Below are 15200 nucleotides of genomic sequence, written 5' to 3' on the forward strand. Positions count from 1 at the left end.
GTCACGGGGCCTGCCGCTGAACAATGGGTTTGATAGACTAGTTAGGTAGCTGGAGCGACTCTACCAACCCCTAGCCCTACTACCTAACTCTCTGGTCCAGCTAGACCAGAGAGCTGAGCCGTGTAGCGCGGGTATGTAAATAGCGACTTTTGTCGACCTCGTAGACGCGCCTAGGTCATCGGGAATTAAGCCATCCCTAATAGGCCTGCCCGGGTCGTCGCTGGGGTTGCCGCGGCCCAAGAAACGGCAGAGATGAGTAATCCGCTACATGGGCACGCACGGGTTCGCAAGCCTGCTTGACCGACCTGTCGAGAACTGGCCGGGAGGAGTCGAGGTTACCGCCAAGCGCTGGCTGGAGTTGGTGATGGAGTTTGCGACATGGATGGGATGGGATAGGTGGGATAGGCGGATGGATCTCAGTTGCCCAGATGGGGATGTGTAGGTGTGTGGGCGGACGCATGCATTCGGCGTTTGTCGGTTCCAGCCCGTGCCGGGAGTTGGGGTTCGCGACGCCCAGACGTCATGGAGAGTTGAGGCGTTGCTGAGAGGAGCTGGTGTGTGATCATCCGGGCGTGGGCTGGCGATGGAGGTGACAGGTTTCCGAAGAGAAGAAGTGTTGGAGATGGATGCATCTGCAGGGTCGTGACTAAAATCGTGGGGGTTCCCTCAGCCTGCTACGCACCTATTACGCGCCCCTATAGGAGGCCCTTATCTTGGGCATATCATCGTCCGAACCGGTCCGGCAGCAGCCGTACTGACAGCTGGTGGTTTGGTTTCCCTTGTGGACGCCAGCAGCTCGTGCCCAACCCCACTATCGGCGATTCCCTACAGCAGTCCGACTTTTTTTACGCAAGGCGACGAGGGAGTAATTGCTGGCGTTTCCATCCGCAACACCGACATTCTTGATTTCATTCCTTTCCCTCTCCCTCTCCCTCTCTCTCTTCCACACGACACACCTAGAATAAGAATACAAACCTGAGTATCTTGACCTCCATACCGCCGCGGGAATGTAAAAAACAGCATCATGGCCATCAAGTAGGCTATCTGTCCAATCCCCGATGACCTTCGCGTCGGAATCTATTTCTTTGCTAACCCATCGCCATCACGACAGCTACTTGATCCTGCTCTCCCGGCAGGGCAAAGTGGTATGGCGTGCCATCCGTTCCTACGACATCCTCTCCTTCGTAGCACCTTTCTGACTGTTCCTTCTTTAGCGCCTGGCTAAATGGTTCACCACCCTGTCCCCTAAGGACAAGGCCAAGATTGTCAAGGACGTGTCCCAACTGGTCCTTGCCAGGCGAACCCGCATGTGCAACTTTCTCGAGTACAAAGGTCTGTCTGCTGTGGTGATTCCAATATCCACTGACAAAAATATCATGCTCACCAGCGACCACATCCAGATACCAAGATTGTCTACCGCCGCTACGCCTCCCTATTCTTCATCGCTGGCTGCTCGTCCGACGACAATGAATTGATTACCCTCGAGATCATCCACCGATACGTCGAGCAGATGGACAAGTACTACGGCAACGTCTGCGAGCTCGATATCATCTTCTCCTTCACCAAAGCGTACTACATCCTGGACGAGATTCTACTTGCAGGGGAGCTCCAGGAGAGCAGTAAGAAGAACGTGCTGCGCTGCATAGGCCAGCAGGATTCGCTCGAAGATATGGAGGTGAGTTACCGGCGAGGTGTTTCTGCGATGGTCCGATGTCGTTGTCTGGCTTCCTTTTCTTTTCTTTCCAAGTCTCCGTCTCTTATCTACCCTGGCCGTCATCAACACCAAATCCATGATATCCGAAGCCCTTGGCGACCCTCAGACCACTAACGCACGTTTCTTCTGTTCAGGTCGAGGACGAGGTTACGAAGATCATGTAACAAGTGACAATGTATCTTTCTTTCTTTCTGTCTTCTAGGTGGTTTTGCGTATCTATCTGTCACCCCAGAATGGCACTAGGGAATGGCGTATGGGGTTTCGGAGAACCGAGTTTTAAAACCACGCGTTGCATTGGCAAGTCTACTTATTTGACTATCTTACCAGGCCAGCGAGGAAATCGAGAAAGCGCTCAAAGATGCCGGATTCATATAACCAAATCTCCAAGCACTAGGTCGTCCAGTCCAAATGCCGGGCGAGCGTGGTACCGATTGTTGAACGAGTGACAGCTGTTTCCGGTGACACGACCCCATCTCCAGCATCTGTCTATATTCTTCCATAGGCCAGAGCCGCTTGGCGAGAGCTTCTCGAGGTGTTCTGGTTTGTTTGCTTTTCTCTCTATAGACGCGAGAGGCCAGCCGGGGCGAGACGACGCGCAAACCGTCAACGAGTTGTCGGAGCACATGGGGCCCAATCCTGAATTTCTGAGGACTAACTGCGCCCACACATCTACGCATATGCATACATATACATACGCACACGCCCACTGTCGCACTCCCTGACACATTGCTGACGAGGTTACTACGAGACACTCTCGAGGGGTTGTGTGGGAGAGAGAACCCAGGTGCATCCCGCTACGAAGCAGCGTTGACGCTCGTGGCATCCTGACGCCATCTTATTCGTTTACATTCGGCTTTGGCCAGATTTGTGTAGGTGTGGTGGGAAGACAGCATATTGTTGGCTGTGGTTTGGTATTCAAGCCACACACCCCTCAGCTCAGCACCCAGCTTTCCCGTTGGGCTTCTCATCTTGTCAGCCAAGGATATTCTGACAGACCACATAACGCAACCGGTTACTAGTCAACCCATCCCCATCCTGCGGCATTCCGTACCCGAGAAACAGTTCCCACTTCATCACCTGTCTACCAACACGGCACACTACCATCCACCTGCGCACCCACACACCGCTCAAAACCACGACGACCACGACAACCACGGCAACGCCTAAACCACCCTCACCCTCCGAACAGCGTACATCGCATGATGCCTTGCTTTCCCTGCGCCTGCTAGACGATATATATCGTCTAGTCTCGTCCGTCCGGATACCGCCCGATTGACCTGGTGGGGATTGAAGTGTACACGCCATCCTTTGTTCGTCTGCGAGACGCACGCATCAAGCGGCAGCGCCGGCACCAGCAAGCTCTGTGCACGCATCATCGGGTCAATATCGACACGCTTACTCAGGTAACGTCGCGATTTCCACGTTGGTTGTCGCGCCTCGACGCCTTCCCCCACGCACTCTGGTCGCATTCGAAGCAGCCCAGCCGTATATATCCCTCCATCCACAACTCGCGGCACCTCCATACCCACGTTTCCTCCCCAGCATAGTAGATAGCGGCCTTCGGCTCGCATGGTGCTCCCGTCTAAGCCATCGCAATATCATTCATTACTAGGGCCAAAATGAAGGTTCGCACATCCGCTCTCCATACGAGCAACATGACCCCGGGGATGCATGCGATGAATTGCGACAGTCCCGCTGACTGCTATTACACCCGATAGTTTCTACCGCTTCGCGACTTCGACGTTATCACGTCGTCCCTCAATTTTAGCACGGCCGAATGCCGTGTCAAGGGCGGATGTGATCTGTACACGACGAAAGCGGCCGGCTCCGACAAGAAACTCTACAAGACGATTGAAACCAACCTCGAGTCCCAACATGCCGCCCTCATCAAGTTTGGTGCGTCGCTGTCGCCGCCGCAGCGCAAAGAGATGGCCGCGTCTCTCAACTTGTCACGCTCCAGTCCCTTTGGCCCGCTCAGCGAAATCTCGAGTCGGCGCACCTTCGCCTACCTAATTGCGACGCTAAATGCAAGCCACCCCGATTACGATTTCTCCCACGTCTTGCGTCCGACGGACTTCCGTCGCGAGCGCGACCTGCGCAAGGTAATGGCCAACATCGATAGCACCCTCAATAGCGTACGCCCTCTCGGCACCTCGCTCCTTTCTCCCAACCCCGTCTCTTCCTATCGCGCATATGGCAGCCCTCCTTCGGCCAACGCGGTCGTAGGGGATGCCGCTCTCAGTAGTCCCCCGTGGGGCCCGCACATGTGGACCATGATTGACAAGGAGATGACGCTGAAGGACTGCACCGCCTTCTCGTACCAGCCCATCGAGGATCCCTTCGACGGCGACGAGTCGGCGATCTGGCGCATGCACTATTTCTTTTTCAACAAGAATAAGAAGCGAGTCGCGTATTTGTACGTTAGGGGTCTACCGATCGTGGTCAGCTCGCCTGCGCTCGCGCCCCACCACCTCCGGCGAGGCAGTAGTGGTGGTCTGTCGAAGCGACACGCCGCGCCGCTGCCTGGCAGCCTCGGCGCGAACAAGCGCGCCAAGTTCTGGCTAGGCGACCAGCTCGCGGATCGGATAATACCCGATGACGACGAATACTATGACGACGACGACGACGTTGTCCTGTGGGACCCGGAAGACGACGTCGAGATCGACCCGCTCAACGACCCGTCAACGGAGGAGGAAGAGGAAGAGGACAGCGAACAGTACGACGACGGTTACGGCGACGACGACGACGATGAAGGTGAGGACGAGGAGAGGACAGCGCACTCCGTCAGGGGCGTAAGTGAGGATATCGCGGCGAGAATGGAGATGTAAACGACGCCATGATGATGAGGGCCAGTCTTTTTCATTATCTCGTTTCGCTTGGAGAAAACATTCGCCGTGCTAGGCTACTTAGACCCTGCCTAGTTGTATCGGACTGTAGGTGTTTGTCTCGTGTTCTATTTTCCTAATTATTGTCGTTACAGTCCCCGTTAGTCGGCGTTGGGGCACGATAATGACGGGAGAAAGGGGCGGAAAGGCGGCAGTGCATGTATCTTGTTGCCCTGGCCGGCCGTCTGGCTGGCCATCTGGCACTCGAGAAGGGTGTCTTCAGCAATGATGGCAACACGGTACGAATGGATGAATGGACGAGATGTATTGGTTCCGGCGTTATGCGGCACGTGAATGCTACTACGGCGCTATCGGTGCTGCCGAGACGGCGTGATGCGACGCTCGGTATCCCGGATATGGCGGCCTCCGGTCGGTCGGATAGGCGGGATGCCCAGGCGTCACGCCTAAGCCTTTGCCGGCATGATGGGTCGTTTGGCGGACAAGGGTGGGATAGGAGGTATTTAGTAGGGGCCACCTACGGGTCGCCGTAAGCCGTCGATAGGTCCTCGGCTCGCCTCTATACTCTACTCCCCTGCCTCTCTACCTACATACTTGCTAACGAATACAATTGTTCCTCTAAAATCTAGTCGGTCAGGTCTGCTATCCTCGAGCATGTGCTTTTCCTGTCTCTTCTAAACCTACCGAGGCTAAGTAAGGGTGCTAGGTTATACCGCCTACCTCCGTCACCATGTCTGCCTCCTGACCACAGCGAACCTTGCCAGCTAACCGGCTGACCCGACCACGTAGCGAACTCTGACGTCCACACCACCGTAGGTTTAGACTGCTACCTGCGGGCGACACGACTTGCGCGTCCGCGTTGTTTCATGCCTACCCCGGTGCGTAGACACGCCGATCACGCGCACCGCCGAACCCCCTTCCCCCCATCTCGCTCCGGTGTGCCCCCCACCTTCGACATAGCGGCCCCACCCCGCGCTCCGTCCCGTTCGGAACTCTTACTCCCCCTGATCCCCCCCCCCCGTTTTCGCTCGCCCGTGAGTTGAGACTGTACGCGCCTAGTCTAGGCGCCGTTGTCTGTCGGGCGAGGGGGGATTGCAAGAGCCAAGGTTGCTGCCGCTAGGTCCCCGACGCCTCTCTCCCTCTGGTGGCGGACTTGTCTGGTCGGCTACCAGAGACAGTAGACCGTGGCGTCGGGCCTGCTAGAGTGGGACACGGTAGTCAATATGGAATAGCGTTCTGACTCCGTTCGCCGTTTTCTCTTTTGGCTGGCTCGCTGGCTGGATCTGTGTCCGACCTGGGGGCGAGCGTCGCCTGACCAGGCCGAGGGTTCAGACTCAGTAAAAAGGCCGAGAGGAGTTGGGGATAAAGAGTATCTGGGCCTATAGGGGATCGTGTACAAGTTGCCAATATAGGTGTCTACATACATGTTCCTCGTGAGTAAAGGTATTTTGTGCTATCGTTTTGTGTTTGCCACACGCCGGCGCTCTCTTCCTATTTTGACTTTTGATTGTCACTCGTATCTTGGTATACCCGCGTCCTACCTAGTCGTCCCTGTAATAGTGTTGGCACCTCACGCTGGACGCCTTTTGCTCCGATCTTAGTCATGGCGACGCAAGCCTATCCGTTACGCAGGCTAGCTCGGGAATTAACGCTATACTTTGACCAGAACTGGAGTTAATAGACATTACCTACGCCCAACTCTATGTTATGACTATGGGTAGTAGGATCGGACACACAAGGATAAGAGTAGTTGAGAAACTCAAAACTGTTTCTCTGAATCATGGTTGCCTCGGTTTGTCTGGAGAGCAAATAAATTCCCTAGTCCATGTTCTGCGTGATTCCATTTCCCTAAGGCAACGCCTATTCTATCCATGCAGACATCCACCTTACGGCAAACCAGGCGGATAGACAAGACTATATATCCCTGTGCCTACCCACTTATGCCACACACGCACCCTCACATAACCTCTATCGCACGCACGCTCGTACACGCCCAGCACGTACCTGTATCCTAGTGTGAAAAGAGAGCAGGCCTGATGAGTCTATTGCAAGAGAGCGGTTCGCTTCGAGAGCGGCGACCCTCGCTCTTCGGTCACGGTGGCGGCCGCAGCGGGGATGGGGCCGCGGTCCTTACTAACGGCGCCCAGGCCGGCGGGGGATCCCATATTTCCGATCACGGGCACGATGGTGACAACACCAAATCGGGCCAGAGTATACAGAAGGTGGTGCTTGATATCCATAAGGGCCCCTCTGCCGTCGGTCGCCAAGACATTATACATGGCACGGGAGACTTGCGAGTAGCCGGCTACTCGTCGAGCGGCGGCGGAGACACCCTAGCTCTAGAAGGAGGGGGCGAGCTGCCACAATACGGAACAAGTACCGTACTCAAACGCCGCGCGGGCGCCTTAGGCACGAACTGGGTCGTTCCTCGCGAGCACGTGGTTACGATGACGAGACGAGCTAGTAGCGACGGGCCCGTCGTCTCCCGCGGCACGACATATACAGGGGTCCCTTTCGTCATTCGCTTGACGCCCGGCAATGCCTACTTTTGGTCCATCGGTTCAGAATCCGTCGACGTCCCGGCTGGCGAGGTCGACAGCCTCGGGGAGCCGAGTCCGGATATCGAGACGCTAGAGACAGGGGAGTGGGTGGATGTGGAGGCGACCCTGAGCCGAGAGCAGGAGGCCACCTGGACGGTCCTCGAGGAGCCAACCCAGACTATGGCAAACGAAGGGACGGACGACGAAGACGATCGTCCTAGGAATTCCACCCCGTCTCCCCAATCGCAGCGCAGGAGCGGGAGAATGGCGTGGTTCCGGTTCGGGTGCTAGGCACTCGCGATTTCTAGAACGAGGGCAGCATGGCGGAGATATCCTGGGGCCAGCGTTGTGTTTCTCCTTCTCTTATTGCTAGGTAGGTACTATGCGGTCTGCATAGTCGGACACGGATCGAATGTCATATGTCATACTTACTGTTGGTGCGGTTGCTTGGATAGGCCATCTGCTGTCTTGGTTTCTCCTCCTTTCGACACTCAACCAAGCCTCCATAGCTAGTGGTGGCCGCGAGAGGCAGCTATCGCAGGCAGCCTTTCGGACACCCCAATAAACGAGTTTTTATTGCTAGCATTCGTCGACTCTTTAGACGGGTAATTTGCTACTGGGCGTGGTCAACCGATGAAGGTATACGGAAACGCGATGGCGTTCTTCATTCTCGTAAGAGGGGAAAGGAAAGAAAGGAAAGGGGAGGGAGATGGCTGGCGCTCTATATGGACGTCGGGGAACCAAGTGAGGGTGATGCTGTCTTCGTCAACTGGACAACACCAGCGGCTTTTGGTAGGTGTGTATCTGTTGGGATAGGCGAGACCTGTAGTCTTGCAGTCGCAGGCCTAGGTAGGTAGGTAGGTAGGTAGGTAGGTAGGTAGGTAGGTAGGTATATGATGCAGAATGAGGAGATTCTGCGTGAAGAGGCAGAGATGGGTGTTGAGAGGCCGAGGCGTGCTCGAGGGAGAGTCTCTCACCCATAGGCGTGCCCATAGGTACATCTGTCTCCTATAATGGAAGACAACTGCTCTGAAGAGGTGATGTCACCGAAGGCTGCTGCCGTGACATGGGGGGAGGCTCCTAGGAGGCCGAGCCCATCTCCGTCTTCGAAGATGTCCAGCGCGGGTACCTAAGGTATGCGGATAGGGTACCTAGGTGGGTACAGGTACTGTAGGTACCCGACTCACCAGCAGGCACCTGGAGTAGGGGGCAGGTGCATACTCAGATACCTCCACGCATGTATTCCGCTAGGTACACGCAGGTACCCGGTGGGTGCCTACAATAAGCGGAGGCACCTACCTACGTCGGAGGTGGTTGGAGGCGGTCGGAGGCGGTCGGAGAGGAGGTACCTGCCTACCTACCTACCTCCTAGATACCTAGATAGGTGCCTACCTAGGTAGGTAGGTAGTCCTGTCGGTAGCGAGTACCGCCTCCCTCTCCACCGGTACCCGCCTACCTCAGCCACCGAGGTTAGCCACCTGCCTGCCTGGTGTCACCTCTCGTGCTGTGTACCTAGCAGTACCTTGGCTATCTTCTGCCTTCTCTATGAAATGTGTCGATCTCGGGCACCTTACTAACGTGCTTGAGGTAGCTGCAAGTACCGCAACCTTGATATGGCGTTGTCGCTACGCGCCCGAGAGCGCCCTCCAAGTATCTGCTCAGCCTTGTGCCTGGATTCGGTACCTACGCGGGTACTTGGATGCCCTGCAGACCATTAAAACCGCGTCGCGCATTTAAAGTGGGCCCCGCCCGGGGCTCGCGTCACCACCAACTCCCGTCCCATTTTTCTGGTCGAGCCAATACTGCCATTCACCAGCCAGCCCAGCCAGCCAGCCAGCCAGCCCGTCTCTACTCCATCCCTCCTTTGTATTCTTTTTTTTTTCCTAATCGTTATCGACCCTCCTCTCCTTCTCCCTCCATCCCCCAAATCCATCGTACCTCTCGGCCACCCTCTGTCATCTGCCATCTGCCATCTTCGCTCGGCGACTTTCGAGTCAGTATCCAAGATGGCAGATATCAAGATCGACAGCAAGCTCTTCCAGGAGCGCATCAACCATTTCGTCAATGCCTGGAAGGCCGACAAACGCGCTTCCGACACCGTCTTCGGCGGCGTCTCCTCCATCCTCATCATGATGGGCAAGGTTGAGGACAACCCCGAGTTCCATAAGAATAACGCGATGCACGTACGTTTTCCCCCGCCGAGCCCCGAGCGAGCCCCGAGCGAGCTCTACCGCCTGCGGTAGACGCAATGGCTAACTCCCTCTTCTCTAGTTCTGGTTACTAGGCTACGAGTTCCCGACCACCCTGATGCTCCTCACCACAGACTGCCTGTACGTGGTCACGACGGCAAAAAAAGGTAGCAAGCTGCGCCCGATTAAACCTTTCCCGAGATGATGATTCATCGCGCGACTGACAAGATCGTAGCAAAACATCTGGAGCCGCTTAGGGGTGGCCGATTTCCCATTGAGGTCTTGGTTAGGAGCAAGGACGCGGCGGCGAATGAGAAACAGTTCCTTACGATTGCCGACACCATAGATACCGCCGGGGTGAGTCGCGTCTATCTCGGCTTCGTCTCCGTCTTCTCTTCGGCTAACTGGAGTTTTCTGCTAGAAAAAAGTAGGCGTTCTCACCAAGGACAGGTCTAATGGCCCGTTTGTCGACGAGTGGAAAAAGGTCTACGGTGATAAGTGCAAGGATGCCGAAGAGGTCGATATCTCCGTTGCCCTGTCGACTGCTGCCTTCTCTGTGAAGGACGAGACCGAATTGCGGGCCATGCGCGCTGCTTCGAAAGCCTGCGTCGCCCTCATGACCCCCTACTTCCTAGACCAGATGTCCGATGTTCTCGATCAGGAGAAGAAGGTGAAGCATAGCGCTCTCGCCAACAAGGTCGACGCAAAGCTGGACGACGAGAAGTGGTGGAAGTCCGTCGAGCTGCCGAACAAACAGAGGCTCCCCTCGGATTTCGATGTCTCGTCGTTAGACTGGTATCTCGGTCCTGCCGTTCAGAGCGGTGGCCACTACGACCTGAAGCTTCAGGCAGAGCCAACCGGCGACAATCTACATCCGGGTGTTATAATTGCCGGCATGGGTCTCCGATACAAGTCGTACTGCTCTTCTATCGCGCGGACATACCTGGTCGACCCCAACAAGACGCAGGAAAGCACCTACAGATTACTCTACGCCGTTCATAACCTGGTGCTCAAGGAGATCAGAGACGGTGTTGTCGCCAAGGATGTCTACGGCAAAGCCTTGGCCCATATCAAGTCGAGAAAACCTGATATGGAGAAGCATTTCTTGAAGAACGTCGGATCTGGAATCGGTATCGAGAGCAAGGACCCGACATTGATTCTCAATGGCAAGAATACCCGTACTTTGAAGGACGGCATGACCCTGTGCGTAACAACTGGCTTCACCGACATCGAAAACCCATCGCCCAAGGATAAGCTCAGCAAGACCTACTCCTTGGTTCTCACGGATACCATCCGCGTGACCAACAACGAGCCGGTCGTATTCACCGGCGACGCCCCTACCGACCTCGACGCGACCTCGTTTTTCTTCAAGGATGACGAGGAGATGCAACCCACCCCCAAGAAGGAGAAGAAGGACTCCCGTGTCGGTGCTGTTGCTACAAAGAATATCACTAGCACACGCCTGCGGTCGGAACGTAGTGCTCAGGTTGACGAGGATCAAGAGAAGAGACGCCGGGAACACCAGAAGGAGCTCGCTCTTAAGAAGCAGAAGGAAGGGCTGTCACGGTTTGCCGAGTCCACCAATGGCCAGGACGGTACCGAAATCAAAAAGTTCAAGAAATTCGAGTCGTATAAACGAGATAATCAGCTGCCGATTAAGGCCAGGAACCTGGAGATCTTGGTAGACCAAAAGAACCATACCATCCTGCTCCCCGTCATGGGCCGGCCGGTTCCTTTCCACATCCACACGATCAAGAATGCGAGCAAGAACGATGAAGGAGAGTGGTCGTACCTGCGGATCAACTTCCTTTCTCCTGGTCAGGGAGTAGGCAGAAAGGATGACCAGCCGTTCGAAGACGCCTCGGCACAGTTTGTGAGGAGCTTAACATTCCGCTCTCGGGATGGCGATCGGTACGAAGAGATTGCGGCGCAAATCTCGAGCATGAAAAAGGAAGCTACGAAGAAGGAACAGGAGAAGAAGGACATGGAGGATGTCGTAGAACAAGAGAAGCTCGTCGAGATACGAAGTAAGCTGACACATACTCTCGTTACTAGGCCTATGCTAACCTACTCCCAGATCGGCGTCCGCCTGTTATGGATAACGTCTTCATACGTCCTGCACTGGAGGGCAAACGCGTGCCTGGCAAGGTCGAGATCCACCAGAATGGTATCAGATACCAGTCGCCGCTGAGCACGCAGCAGAGGGTTGACGTGTTGTTCTCCAACATCCGCCACCTGTTCTTCCAACCCTGCGCCCACGAACTGATTGTCATCATTCACCTTCACCTCAAGGATCCCATCATCGTTAGTAACAAGAAGAAGACGAAGGATATACAATTCTACAGGGAAGCGACGGACATCCAATTCGACGAGACCGGAAACCGAAAGCGAAAGTATCGCCACGGTGACGAGGACGAGTTCGAGCAGGAGCAAGAAGACCGCCGACATCGCGCGGAACTTGATCGCCAGTTTAAGAGTTTTGCTGACAAGATTGCCGAAGCGGGCAAGAATGAGGGCGTCGAGGTAGATATGCCGCTTAGAGAGCTTGGCTTCAGTGGCGTTCCGTTCCGCAGCAACGTCACGATCCAGCCTACGACGGAGTGTCTCATCCAAATCACCGAGCCGCCGTTCATGGTGGTTACGGTGGAAGACATCGAAATTGCCCACCTGGAGCGCGTGCAATTCGGATTGAAGAACTTCGATCTGGTATTCGTCTTCAAGGACTTCACCCGACCGCCCGCCCATATCAACACGATTCCTGTCGAATCTCTCGAAGACGTCAAGGAATGGCTAGATTCTTCCGACATCGCCTTCACCGAGGGCCCTCTGAACCTGAACTGGCCCACGATCATGAAGACGGTTACCGCTGATACCCACCAATTTTTCGCCGATGGCGGCTGGTCTTTCCTTCAAAACGAGAGTGACGACGAGGATGAAGAGGAGGAGGAAGAGGAGTCTAACTTCGAGATCGACGAGTCCGAACTGGAGGAGGCCAGCGAATCTAGCGAGGACGATTCGGACTTTGACAGCAACGCATCTGCCGAAGACAGCGAAGAGGGCTCGGACGAAGACGAGGATGGGGAAGACTGGGACGAGATGGAAAAGAAGGCGAAGCGGAAGGATCGCGAGAGTGGCCTCGAAGAAGAAGACCGCAGCCGCAACAAGAAGCGACGCCGCTAGACGCCCCGTAAGCACGTGAGCTGGCCCGGATACTAAGGGAATTTGGACTGGAAGTTTTCCCAGTGTTCCACCAATGCGGTTTCGGCGAAGACGAATATGGGCTTCTCCGGCGTTGAGGCTGTGTAATGCTATGCGGTCTATTCATGATTTTGTTTTCCGGCTCGAGGACGATTTCTGTTCAATGACTTCGATTCCCTTGGTCGTTAGAGGTTAAGTATAGGAAAGGTGTGGAGAGGGGAAAGGGTGGTTGCCCATCCGCTCAACACATACAGGTCGGATCAGGGAGTACTTGTAGGCTATAATACAAAAATATGACAGTAATTATCGGGTTCGATCTCAATTTTTTTTTCTTTCCCTTACACGGCCTGGTAACTGTGGATGCTTCATTCTAGAGCGTGAAACACGGTTAACTCTACCTATAGAAGCAACGTATGCCCACCATACAGCATAACAACTAATTTTGATCGTTCTGCCACCACTTCTAGCACCCAGGATGTCTTGAATGTCGAGGTGCCCTAGTTCGTACCCGTGGCATTCTCCCATTCCGGCTGCCTCGACTTATTCCGAGTCCCTAGGGCCCCTATAGATTATGAGTAGAGGCGGTTATTCGCTGGGCGAGCGGGTGTCCTCTAATGAGCAATGCTACTGATCCCTCCACGCCCTGTGGCTATATATAGACAGTACAGCGTGCCTCGCGGCCGTAGCCCAGGAGACGTGCAGCAGCACCTTGACTGCGATGGCCGGGCAGGGCGACGACGAATTCGGAATGCTTGGTCACCCTCCGGGACAGGAAAGCGGGCCGGCTCTCTCCTACGACGAACCGGCGTAGAAAGAGGTCCTTTCCCGGTTAATGTCGCAGGCTGGGGCATGCCCTCGCGGGCACGCACGCACCTATTGGCGGGACTTGTCCCTCTGCCGTGGAAGGAGGTTGAGCAGACGAGGACTTCGTATTATAGCCGGGTATTTTACCGACGGCGCCTCGCTCGCGCAGGCTAGTTCGTGTCCACGCGCCCCCCCTCTCCCTTCTTCCCGTTCCGAAATTGCACGTCGGTACTGGCGCTGGCCTACGGGAGCTGGCGCGCAGGCGGGCTGCGCACGCATATGCTGGCTTCTCGTGACGAGGCAGTAGGGGGCCGCGATCAAGGTCGGCAGAACGTGGTGGCGCTTGGCGCGAGGTAGGCGACCCGGTATTTGAGCGAGGGCGCCCCTAGGGAGGGAAATACAGGTAGGTATATGAACGTCCCACGTCTCGGTTCGTTCTCTGCTGTCCTCTGTGAATACCTACGTTCCAGTCCCTTGAATCCTAGCTACCAACGACCGAGCCGACTTGCTAGATAAGGTAAAAGGGAGATAGAGAGATATACCTATAGGTATCTTGGCATAGCGCCAAACTCGAGGACATCAAGCATGAAGCTGCTCAGTCTCCTGGCGCTCGCGGGCACCGCCCAAGCCCACTGTGGGTGTCCCCTCCCCGCTTTCTAAACCACCAACCGACACTCTCGCGCCGTGCGCGCGCCGGGCGTGCGGAGGCTAACGTGGACGCGCGGCGGGGGGGCAGACCGGTTCTCGAAGCTGATCGTGGGCGGGGTGGCGGAGGCGGCGGAGTGGACGGCGGTGCGGATGACGAAGAACTACCAGAGCAACGCGGGGGTGACGGACGTGAACAGCGCGGACATGCGGTGCTACCAGATGCGGGCGGGCACGCACACGGCGACGGTAGCGGCGGGAAGCGTGCTCGGCTTCGTCGCCAACGCCGCCGTCACCCACTTCGGCCCCGTCCAGTTCTACATGGCCCGCGCCCCCGACGGCGCCGACCTCAACACCTGGGACCCCGCCGGCAACGTCTGGTTCAAGGTCGCCAGCATCAGCGCCGTGCCGCCCCTCGGCTCCGGCGAGAGCACCTGGCCGGCTTACAGTGCGTGTTTCTCCCTCTCCTCTCCTTTCTTTCTCCCTCTCCTCTCCTTCCCTCCCTTCCCTTCCCTTCCCATACGCACACCTGACTCACGCCCCACCCCTGGCTCAAAAATTGAAAAAAAAAAAAAACCCCCCTAACACGCGCAACCAGACAAGAAGGAGGTCTCGTTCACGATCCCGAAGAGCGTGCCGAGCGGGAACTACCTGGTGCGCGTCGAGAGCATCGCGCTGCACCAGGCGCAGTCGGTGGGCGGCGCGCAGATCTACCTCTCGTGCGCGCAGGTGCAGGTCACGGGCGGCGGCGCCGGCAAGCCCGGCCCCCTCGTCGCGTTCCCCGGCGCCTACCGCGCCAACGACCCCGGCCTGCTCTGGAGCTACTACCCCATCGCCACGTCGTACACGGCGCCCGGGCCCGCCGTGTGGCAGGGGTGAGCGGTGGGCAGGACCGGGAGAGAGCGAGGGTGTTTGGCAGCGGAGTGCGGGCTGGGCTGGGCCGGGCTGAGAGAGCGAGGTAGGGCGGAGGGGGGGATAGGGATGGGGACGAGGCCGTTGACGAAAGGACTGGGCTATAGTTGTCGTTCTCATGGGGGAGCGAGGAGTCTTAGGCTCAGCGTTGGTGCGCTGAATCTAAGTATCCCGTTCGTCTGGGACTTGCTTTCAGTGCTGCTGAGTTCGAACCGTCACCCCCCCGTGCCGAATTACTAAACATGATATACCCGTGTGGCCTCTGCCTGCCGCGTAGAATGGTATATGCCCAGATGCAAGACAGTCCGGACGCTGAAACCAAACGCTGCCGACCGTCTCTACTCCGTAGGAAATC

General features: G+C 56.3%; 4 protein-coding genes across 4 annotated transcripts; all 4 read left to right on the forward strand.

The window, feature by feature from the left end:
* Positions 1-1024: 1024 nt before the first annotated feature.
* Positions 1025-4542, forward strand: GGS23DRAFT_599720 (Maf1 regulator-domain-containing protein; the record flags this gene model as incomplete). The annotated part of the gene is made up of 5 exons (XM_051518963.1): positions 1025-1035; positions 1112-1145; positions 1215-1332; positions 1401-1675; positions 3433-4542. 5 exons carry the CDS (start codon positions 1025-1027, stop codon positions 4540-4542), a joined length of 1548 nt encoding a protein of 515 aa, XP_051368770.1.
* A 2051-nt stretch (positions 4543-6593) lies between these two features.
* Positions 6594-7388, forward strand: GGS23DRAFT_599721 (uncharacterized protein; the record flags this gene model as incomplete). The annotated part of the gene is made up of 1 exon (XM_051518964.1): positions 6594-7388. The coding sequence occupies one exon, from the start codon at positions 6594-6596 to the stop codon at positions 7386-7388; it is 795 nt and encodes a 264-aa protein (XP_051368771.1).
* A 1715-nt stretch (positions 7389-9103) lies between these two features.
* On the forward strand, positions 9104-12466 carry GGS23DRAFT_599722 (SPT16-domain-containing protein; the record flags this gene model as incomplete). The annotated part of the gene is made up of 5 exons (XM_051518965.1): positions 9104-9280; positions 9369-9453; positions 9522-9643; positions 9708-11313; positions 11364-12466. The coding sequence occupies 5 exons, from the start codon at positions 9104-9106 to the stop codon at positions 12464-12466; spliced, it is 3093 nt and encodes a 1030-aa protein (XP_051368772.1).
* Positions 12467-13668: 1202 nt separating this feature from the next.
* On the forward strand, positions 13669-14950 carry GGS23DRAFT_247225 (glycoside hydrolase family 61 protein). Its single transcript, XM_051512230.1, has 3 exons — positions 13669-13922; positions 14025-14381; positions 14532-14950. Exons 1-3 carry the CDS (start codon positions 13874-13876, stop codon positions 14810-14812), a joined length of 687 nt encoding a protein of 228 aa, XP_051368773.1. The 5' UTR covers positions 13669-13873; the 3' UTR covers positions 14813-14950.
* The last annotated feature ends 250 nt before the right edge of the window (positions 14951-15200 follow it).

The sequence above is a fragment of the Durotheca rogersii genome (assembly GCF_024521655.1).
Source record: "Durotheca rogersii strain YMJ 92031201 chromosome Unknown GGS23scaffold_26, whole genome shotgun sequence".
Taxonomy (NCBI): domain Eukaryota; kingdom Fungi; phylum Ascomycota; class Sordariomycetes; order Xylariales; family Xylariaceae; genus Durotheca; species Durotheca rogersii.